This window comes from Nematolebias whitei, chromosome 15 (genome assembly GCF_014905685.2).
Source record: "Nematolebias whitei isolate Nwh7 chromosome 15, NemWhi1, whole genome shotgun sequence".
Lineage (NCBI taxonomy): Eukaryota > Metazoa > Chordata > Actinopteri > Cyprinodontiformes > Rivulidae > Nematolebias > Nematolebias whitei.
Window position 1 is genome coordinate 22,122,753 of NC_056512.1, and position 10,717 is coordinate 22,133,469.

Below are 10,717 nucleotides of genomic sequence, written 5' to 3' on the forward strand. Positions count from 1 at the left end.
ATTAACAAATAAAATAAAAATTAGGGGTTTTCCAGTAATTTCAGTTCGTCCACCCCTTGATGTTTGTCCATGAACTTCATAGATAAGAAGAGGTGGCAGAGTTCCTTGTGAAAAGTGAGGAATGATGGTTTTGTTTTAAGGAAACGGCACTTGTGAATGAAATATTTGCCCATAACAATAATTACATTTAATAACTTTTCACGATCGTTTTCTTTTCTCAGGGATCCAAAAATAATGTCATTCTTAGCAAATTCACGTAAATTTGGAATTTTAGGGAAAAGCCAGTGCACATCATCCCACAAAGCTTTAAAATACATACATTCATAGAAAATGTGTTCTATTGATTCAATATTATCATCACAAAATGAATAAGTGTTGTCATCAATTGCAAAACGAAGTCTGAGGAATTCCTTGGAGGCGTAAACCCCTGAAAAGGTTTTAAAGTGGACTTCCTTAGCTTTTGGAGGAGTGGGAAGATTTAAATAATTTGTTCTAATTTTATTTTTTCTTTTGATCTTTTGAAAAGAAATGTGAAATAAAATTTGGATTAGATAAAAAGGGAAACATAGTATTGTTAAAAAATTCCCTAATTTTAGAATTTTTAAGTTTGTTATTTGTAATGTTGTGCCCATTAATCAGAAGTCCAGGCAGAACTGGACTTTTATAAGCAGGTTCTCATAAAGACTTGTAGCTGTACATAAAATGTTTGGGGGAATAGCTCTATTAATTTTTTGAAATTCACTTTTATTTATTTGCAGGTTATATTTAACAGTGAAATCTTCAAAAGACATAACACCTCCATCATTTAATAAATGCATCACAGACCAAATACCTTGTTCAAACCAATTATGTGCAAAGATTGATTGATTTCTAACTTTTATGTAACAACAGTTCCACAGGGAGCGTTGTGTGGGCTATATTTATGTTTGTAGATTAATCTCCAGTATAATAAAACTTGCTGGTGAAAGAAGGAAAGCTTTACAGGCAGTTTTTTAACATCAAAGTCACATTTAAGAAGGAAGTTGACTCCACCCAGATTTGAAACTATGTTGCTTGGAATATGGAACCAGAGCGTTTTGATTAGTTAAAAATGACCGAAGCCAATTTATTTTTAAGGTGCCATTCAGGCTGTCAAACTCAATAGCTTGCAATCCTCCACCTTCAAACTGTTTGATTAAATTACTTTGTCTGATATAGTGTTTTTTTTTGCTTCCAAATAAAATCAAAATTCATCCGATTAATAGATTTAATTGCTGAATTGGGTATTCCTAATGTACATGCAGGGTAGATAAACCTTGAAATACTTTCCATTTTGGTGAGATATATTCTTCCCAGAATAGATAAATCTCTGAGTGTCCACTTATTTAAATGAGTTTTGCAATTTTGTAGTTTCACTCAAAAATTAAGGTTTTCTAATTCAGACTTATTTTTATTTATATACACACTCAGATATTTGACATTAGATTTTACAGGAATATTAAAAGCGGTAGATAAAGGGCAGTCTTTTAGAGGCAACATTTCACATTTGTTTAAGTTTAGTTTAAGCCATGAGGCCTTTGAAAAAAGTTAAATTAATTGGAGAATTTTAGGAATTTCATTGAGGTTATTTAAAAAGATTGTTGTGTCATCAGCTAACTGACTGATAGAAAACTCTTTGCCTAGCACAGATAATTTACCAAATTGAGCATTTTTAATTGATATGGAAATCATTTCTGTAGCTGCAATAAGCAGCAAAGGAGAGACTGGACATCCTTGTTTTATACCTTTGTTGATCCTGAATCTTTGTGAAGTACCACGTGTAACACACACTGAGCTGTTTGTATCTTTATACAATGTTTTAATTACATTAATAAATTTATTCCCAAATCCAAAGAAATCTAAAGCTTTGAACATAAAGTCATGCTCTATCATATTAAAGCCTTTATAAAAGTCTAAAAATAAAACAAAACCTTCATTTTCAATTAAGTGGTTATATTCAATTAGGTCCAAAATAAGACGAATATCTATGGAGCGGCCTTTTAGAAAACCTGACTGAGTGTCAGAAATAATTTGAGATATGCCTGATTTTAATCTGTTAGCAAAAACGTGGGTCAGGAGCTTGTTATCATTATTCAATAGTGTTATAGGTCTTAAAATATCAAGAAGAGTTGGATCTTTCCCAGGTTTAGGAATGAGTGTAATAATACCTTGTTTCATGGTGTGTGTTAAACAGATAGTTTCTAATATTTCAGTAAGTGTTCCAAACATCAGGGTTGTAGTACGGAGTATGAACCCAAAAATGTTTGTAAAAGTTACTTGTCAGGCCGTCACAGCCTGGGGCTTTATCTATGGATAAAGAGCTTTATCCAATTCTTCTTTGGTATATTTCTGCCTCACATCTCTGCTTATAATCATCATCAATTTTAGGAATCAAATGCTGAATAGAATGATAGAATGTTTCTGCCATGTGGTTATTATATGAGGAAGAATATAAATTACTGTAGAAGGTAAAAATTTCTTTGGATATTTATTTTTTAGTCTGTGCAAGGTTTATTATCAATTTGTAAGCAATTTATCACATTTCTTTCTTGACTAATTTTTTCTAATCTACAGAAATGTGATGTACTTTTCTCACCATCCTCAATCCACTTAGCTCGGGATCTTAGATAAGCTCCCTTGGCTTTTCTTGTATAAATTTCATCTAGATCAGATTGTAGAATTTTTCTGCGCTGTTTGTCATCATCATTAAAAAAGGGTTTAGAGCAGATGTGACTAAGCTCTCTAATGATTTCTAATTCCTTTTTCTTATTTTGGATAGCTATTAATTTACTGTGTTTGAGTGAGATTTGGCGGACTTTAAATTTAAAGAATTCCCATTTTTTTGTGTAAGAATTCAGATTTTCATCAGTACAAATTAAATTAAGGTGCAGTTTCCATACTGCCTCAGCAAATCTACAAAGAACACTTCAGTGAAACACCACTATGCCCTCCTGACCTCCGTCTAGTTACTTATGCAAAGAAAACAATCCCTGTATAAGGATGTTTACAAGTTGAAGCAAGTAGAGGAACTATTACCACACCAGCTACCCTTTTTGTTGTAAAACAGGGAACTCCTCTTCTTGGCCGAGACTTGATGGAAGCACTGCACATCTGCATCACTGGAAACGCTGTTCTTCCACCATGTACTGCCCCTGCTACTCCTGTGATGACAACAATCACATCACCTGCATCGCTCACCTCTGCTGCTCCTGATATAGGCTGTGTGAAATCCTTTGTTCATAAAGTAAAACTAGATCCTACAGTCAAACCTGTAAGACAGAAGCTTAGACACCTTCCCTTTGCAGTGAGCTCCAGACAAAGAGCATGTCGATGCTGTATTGAATGCTCCTCCACCTACTGATGCTGCTGCATTGAGATCCTTTCTGGGGTTGGTGTCCTGGTACTCCAAGTTCTTGCCCAATTTTGCAACTATAGTGGCTCCAGTGCGTTCTTGTGGAAGTGCAACAAGCAACTATGCATGGACTAAAGAAGCACAGACAAGCTTTGAAGAAATTAAGCAGCTTCTGGTGAACAGCCCTGCTCTAGCGCTGTTTAATCCAAACCTACGCATTGTGATATCCACTGATGCCAGTGATTACGGACTAGGTGCTGTCTTTACCCAAGTTCAGTCTGATGGAACAGAGAAGCCTGTGGCCTTCGCTTCCCGCACACTTTCTGTGACCGAACAAAAGTATTCTACCGTCGAGAAGGAGGCGCTAGCATGTGTGTGGGCTACAGAGAAATGGAGAACATACTTATGGGGTCGACGCTTCATCCTCCGAACAGACCATCAAGCTCTGACCACACTTCTGAGCACAAAAGGAATGAATAGAGCTGGAATGCGCATTGCACGATGGTCAGCTCGCTTGCTGTGTTTTGATTATGATGTCATCTACCGACTGGGTTCTCAAAACTACACAGCAGATTACCTCTCACGTCTGCCTCTGCCTGGGACTTCAGATCCTGCACCAGACGTGGATCCAGAAATGGTGGCTCAGATTTCTGCTACTCTCTCTGCACTTCCTGTTTCTGACTTTGATTCAGCTTGCTCCTCATGCCCTGAACTAACAGATCTGCGTGTACAAATGGAAAAAGGATGGCCTGCCTCCATTAAATCAGTCAGTGATACACTTGCTCCTTACTACAAGATCGGAGACGAACTCTCCACCTACAGTAACTACATTCTCAGAGGTACGAAACTCATCGCACCACCTTCTGTCAGACATACACTGATTACACTAGCACATGAAGGTCATCAAGGAATTGAACGCACGAAACAGTGCTTGAGAGAACTCTACTGGTGGCCAAAAATGGACTCACAAGTTCAGGATGCCATAACATCATGTGTCATGTGTCAGTCCAATGACAAAACTGCCCAAACACGCCCTGCTCCACTTCAGCTGGTACCGCTGCCCGATGGACCATGGAAAAAGCTTGGAGTTGATATTGTAGGACCATTTGACACAGCTATTCCTTCTTGCAGATTTGCCATTACATTGACGGATTACTATTCTAAATGGCCTGAACTTGCTTTCTCACATACTGTCACTACGAACGATGTTATTCAATTCTTATCATCTGTTTTCAGTCGTCATGGTAACCCTGAGAACATTGTGACAGACAATGGCACTCAGTTTACATCAGAAGCCTTCGCATCATTCCTCCAGAATAGAGGAATATCTCACCCTAGAACAACTGTCTACTATCCAGCTGCCAACGGAGCCATTGAAAGGTTTCATCGTGCCCTCCGCACCTGCATTCAAACTGCAATCCAACAGTCTACACCATGGAAAGACACTGTGACAGAATGGCTTCAAGTATACCGTGCAACGCCTCATGCAACTACCTCCACCTCTCCGTATGAACTTCTCTTTGGCAGGAAGATGCGAACTAAACTGAACATACTCCCTTTGCCTCCTGTCACATCTCCACTGCATGACAAGGCACAACGTGAAGTTCTGAAAAATCTAAACAAAATGAAACGTTACACTGATGCCAAACGCAGTGCAAGGGTGCCTTCATTCTGGTTAGGAGAGAGGGTGAAGATACGGAATCCATTACACGTTCCAAAAGGCAGTGGTGGGATGTAACTAAGTACAAATACTTCGTTACTGTACTTAAGTACATTTTTCATGTATCTGTACTTTACTTAAGTAGAGTTAAATGTGGGTGCTTTATACTTTTACTCCACTACATTTTACATCAAGTATCTGTACTTTCTACTACACTACATTTCTATAACACGTTGCATTACAAGTTACATTGATGTTGCGGCTTTTTGATTTGTTCATTAGTTTGAAAGTAATCAACGGTGAGAGGGGAGCTGGTCCATTGAATCACTGCAAAGTGGGCAGGTAACATTAGACCCACCTTCAAGAAGAGCTGGACCAATGACGTATATTCTAGTACATATGTCACTGAGCTGGGTGCACCCACAGCACCACTAACACACCTAAATGTATTCCACCACAAGAGAGTCAGCTAGAAGATACGCACCACGCATGGCCTTATTGAAAGACTGTTCAGTACAACAGGACAGATTCTCTCTCCCTAAAGATCCAGACTGGACTCAAAAATCTTTGAAAACCAACTTCTTCTGAACTTGAACAAGAAATTTTTGCTGCAACATTAAAATGTGTCAGTTCATGATGTTAGGAGACAAGAGATGTCTTCAAATGTCTCGACACTCAGGTCCAAGTTTTAAAAATGATGTCAGGAAGTTAAAATATTGTTCAATATTGACCCATTACAAGGTTGAATAGAAAGTATTTTAACTAGAGTTGATGACAAACTGGAGTTGAAATATCAGTGGAAATGATCAGAGCCTATTTCATTGTTTGGTCTAATGCCCCTTTTGTTCAGGCAGACAACTTTTACTTAAATGTGTTTACTGCAGTTAAAATGACACATTGGTTTTGATTTGTGTTAAATAAAAACTGTCAAAGGTATAATCATTCCTCTTTCTTATTTTGCTTAATGACATTTAACTCTGCAGAATGTGTCATTATTTTTTCCCCAGGAATTTAGCAGATGTTTGAAGCCACTCAGGGTCGAGAGCTTCAGATCTGAGGTAAGTATTTTATTTAAAAGTACTAGTAACACAAAAAATCTAATAAATATAAATGTAAATAAATATACTCACAGGCAAGTACGTCCAATACAAATACTGTCTTTTAAATGAACCAACAAAGTCCATGCACGTCTTTTAAATGACATGGAAAATACGGTTTAAAAACGAAGGTATTTATGTTTTGATGAATTAAAATAAAAATTTGATTGTGGATTTCAGCAATTAGAAAACACTTTGTTTATTTTGTGCACGTGGAAAACACGAGCCACGTAAAACCTGTAATTAGAGAGCTGACTTGTCTAATTATAGCGACGCCGCAGCTCTGTCGCCCTCTAGCGGCAGTTATTGAGAACTACACCGACAGTGAAGCCACGCACAAGGAGGAGCACACAAGGATCGGCGTTTTCTCCGCATTAAAAACAGTTTTATCAAGTCTTCGGGGAGATTTTTTTGTTTGTTTTGTTTCATTGCGCGCATTTGGACATCACTTTACTTCACTGTCGAGTTTGTTAGTTTGTGGTGGAAAACGTGAGCCTGCGTTTCCGCGACAGACAGGAACTGTTGTCAGACTTTGCTTGCTCTTCACCGCAAGAACCGCAACACCTCGCACCTTTGTTTAACTTTACAGAAACGCAACTTCCTGTTGTTCTTCTCTACGAACGTTTGATGCTCAGACCTGGTCGCAGGTCTCGTGCAAAAGTTGCAAAACTAGAGGAGGAAAGAGTCATGACTGTTTCTGCTCACCTTCGGTTTTTTTCTTTTTGTTTTGACATGTAACTCATGAAAGTGTCATGTCCACACGTTACATCTTGCACAAGAAATGGCATCACCGAAGGTTTTACTGGAGTGGAGCCGCGTCACATGCGCCAGTTATCCCGGTGTGGACATAAAGGACATGTCCTCATTCAGGGATGGACTTGCATTTTGTGCCATCATCCACAAACATCGACCAGACCTGATGTAAGTAGTTTCCTGTTCGTCTCTGCTCTCTTTGAAAAGGACGTTCTGTTTTTGTGCATGGGGCCCTGTATTATGGTATGGGGTGCCATTTGTAAAGTTACACAGTCAAAAATTAACATCAAAATTTTGGTTTATTTAGCTTTTAATAAGAAAAAAAAAGTTTTTTGTTTTTTTTTCAAAGTAATATTTTCACCATGTTGTTCAAATGTCATAGTTCCCAACTAAATATTTAATTTACAAGATAAATATTTAGTTTACAAACTAAATACTTAACTTGCAAGTTAGGTGTAAATTAAATATTTAATTTATACCTAAATACTTAACTTGCAAGCTAAACAGTTAATTCCTAATCTAAATATTTAATATGCTAACTACATATTTAGCTCTGACCTAAATATTTAACTAGCAAATTAAATATTTAGCTATCAAGTTAAATATTTAGGTCTGAGGTCAATATTTAGTTAGCAAATTAAATATTTATTTAGGAAATTAAATGTTTAGTTTGTAAAATATATATTTAGGTCCAAGCTAAATATTTAGTTAGCAAATTAAATATTTAGTTTAGGAATTAAATGTTTAGCTTAGCAATTAAATATTTAGTTAGTAAATTAACCATTTAGGTGTAAATTAAATGTTTAATTTATACCAAAATATTTAGTTTACTAACTAAATATTTAACTTGCAAGTTAAGAATTTAGTTTGTACACTAAATATTTATTTTTAAAAAATATTTAGTTGGGAACTATGACATTTATAAATGTATGAATAACGTGGTGAAAATACGACTTTGAAATTTTTTCTTTTTTTTCTTATTAAAAGCTAAATAAATCAAAATATTGATGTTAGTTTTTGACTGTGCAACTTTACAAATGGCACCCCATACTTTAGTTCTACCTGTTTTTATTTATTTCACCAAGGGGATCAGCTGGTTCGTCTACCTGCACATTCACCGTGGACATGAATTGCAGAGACTATTTTCTGGGGAAAATAGTCTGATTCATTCATTCAGAAACCAGTTCTGGTAATGTCAGGTTGGAACACCCAGTTGTACGCTGGTGAAGATTCCCAGTCATCCAGGACATGGTAAATTAAAAAAAGTTAAACAGAAAAAGGAGAACAACTGACAGAAAAACATCTATGATGTTGCTGGAGTGTCAGAGAAACTCTGAAGGATTTTCTCCAAACACAACATCCCAGTACATTTCAAACCCAAACCTAGGGGGAGTGGTGGTGCAGAGGTTAGAGAAGATGGGCCTGTGATCGGAAAGTTGCAGGTTCAACTCTCGGTACAGTCAATATCAAATTGTGGGTGGTAAAGGTGAAACACCCACACCTGCCTCCACCCTCATTTGCCCCACTCTGGACCACTGCAAGGCCCCTAACCCCCACCATGTGCTCCCTAAACAGGTCTCTTGAAAATGATCGTGACTCAATGAGACTATCTGTATAAATAAAGGGTAAATAAAATAAAAACCAGCAGAACTCCCAGACAGAGGCTGGTCCACCCGAAGGACAAAACACCCAAACACAGAGTGGTGCGGTGTCTGCAGTCGTGCAGCGAGGAACGTCCAGACCTCTACATTGGAGAAACCAAACAGCCTCTTCACAGACGCATGGCTCAACACAGGAGAGCAGCTCTTCAGGACAAGACTCTGTGGTTCGCTACACCTCAAAGGTCACTATGAGGACCAGAATGTTCACATTTTGGACTGAGGAGACAGATGGTTCGAGATGGGATTGAAGGAAGCTATTTATGTAAAACGAGAGAAATCGTCTTTGAACAGAGGAGGAGGTCTCGCAGATTTAGGCCTGATACTGATACCCAGTCATTTTCACATCTATCAGGAATTTCATCCATGATGTCACTATGAGTCAGACTAACAAAGACTCTAACGATCCCCTATTGTGAGGAGTGATAGGTCAGTCTGCATATGTATCTAGCTTAGCTCAGCTTTATAACTTGAACCCCACACTCTCCGTTCTGTGAATTGAGAAAGCTCCTCAGATGAGGAGCGAAACGTCTTCCGTTACAAATAAAGTCCAGTTGTTTTTGTCTTGAATGTTTTTGAACGCCCAGTTGTGTCCACAATTCAACCATTTAGCTGTTAACTTGAGGTGAAATAGAAGAATTTAGAGGTAGTCCTCCTCCTCCTACCACTGCATGATGCGTCCACTGCCGTGCTTATCAGTTGGTGCAGTATTCTTAGGCTTGGATCCTCCTAAAATAATTCTTGTCAGTGTAGCCAAACAGCTCAGTCTTGGTCTCGTTTGCTCATAAAACTTTTCTCCAGAAGACATTCGTCATGTCCACGTTAAATGTTAAAAACAACCTCATTCTTTGCCTTTGTTTTCCCCTGAGTATCAGACAATCCAGTAAGTTCTGTCAAATAAATCTTTTTATTTATGTTGGCAAAGAGAAACTACCAGCTGCAGTCCATCATGATCACGAATGACTGACTGACTGAAGTTAAAAGACAGTTCAGCAGCACTCATTAAAAGATTTACGACATCCAATCTTCTATGTTTGATTTTGACCTTGTGTGGTTTAGAGAAAACGCCACAATAAATTTAAACGTGCGCACCCAGTTCATGCTTATAATAAAAAGAATCACTAAAAGTCTCAAATTAACCTTCATGCACGTGATGAGTGGATGCAAACTTATGACCACAGCCCTCATCTAATTGAAGATCTTTGATGAGGCTACCTTTTTCCAGAAGTGCATGTTTTTGTGTGCAAGTTCTTCTCATCCCTGGTTTCTACTGCGTCTCCATTTTCTTCATCTTTCTTTCAGAAGTTTCACTTCCCTCTCCAAAGATGATGTTTATCAGAACAACAAACTGGTGAGTCGTTTGCTCAAGCTTTGTTTGCAGCCAGACTGTAAGAATTTCTCCTGCACCACCGCGCTCGATGCTTTTGTCCTGATGAGCGCTTCACGTTGCTTTTCCTGCTTTGACCTTCGCAGGCGTTTGAAGTCGCAGAAACAAAGCTGGGGCTCCCTGCGTTGTTGGATCCTGAAGACCTCGCCTCTGCCGACGCGCCCGACCCTTTAGGTGTCATCACCTACATTTCTCAGTTCTACTACTTGTTCAGCAGAAAGCCTTGTGGTCTGTTTACTTCTCTTTCTTTATACGATCTAGATTTTATTCATGCATTAAAACAGCAAAGTGTTAACCCTTTGTTTCGTGGGACAGCTGGTGCTAATCTCAATCTCAGTTTAGTTTCTTCTGGTCAGAAAGCACGAGATGTGAGAACTTTGGGTTGGGTGACCTATATAGCCAAACTGTGACTAATTGGAGACCGTCGCTGTAATTAAAACCCTTTTTGACTTACCGTATTTTTCGCTGTACACATCAAACTGCCTTATAAGTCGCATCAGTCCAAATATGTCTAATAATGTGGAAAAAACATAAATAAGTCACTTCGCCGTATAAGTCTCGTCTATTATGCATCACCGCTGACAACCCGGAAACGTCGGCCGGTGTTGTGTCTAAAATCGATTGGCTGCCAAATGGTGGCCACTGGAGCGTGCACGGGAGGACTTTAACAAGAATTTTACAAGATTAACACTTAAAAACAATTATTTGTTTGCTTGAAATTATAGTAAAAGTGTGTCTCAGTCTAACATTTGCTTAATAAATGCACTTTGACGGTCAAATCAGCTGCATTTC

At 38.1% G+C, this 10,717-nt stretch overlaps 1 protein-coding gene across 1 annotated transcript in view; it reads left to right on the forward strand.

Moving 5' to 3' along the window:
• Nucleotides 1-6,869: 6,869 nt before the first annotated feature.
• The window catches only part of LOC119421100 (MICAL-like protein 1), a 17,240-nt gene continuing 13,392 nt past the window's right edge, over nt 6,870-10,717 (forward strand). The window contains exons 1-3 of the mRNA XM_037688497.1: nt 6,870-7,048; nt 9,841-9,889; nt 10,012-10,153. Coding sequence (XP_037544425.1) covers nt 6,909-7,048; nt 9,841-9,889; nt 10,012-10,153 — 331 coding nt within the window. The 5' untranslated portion in view covers nt 6,870-6,908. The remainder of the gene's footprint in view (nt 7,049-9,840; nt 9,890-10,011; nt 10,154-10,717) is intronic.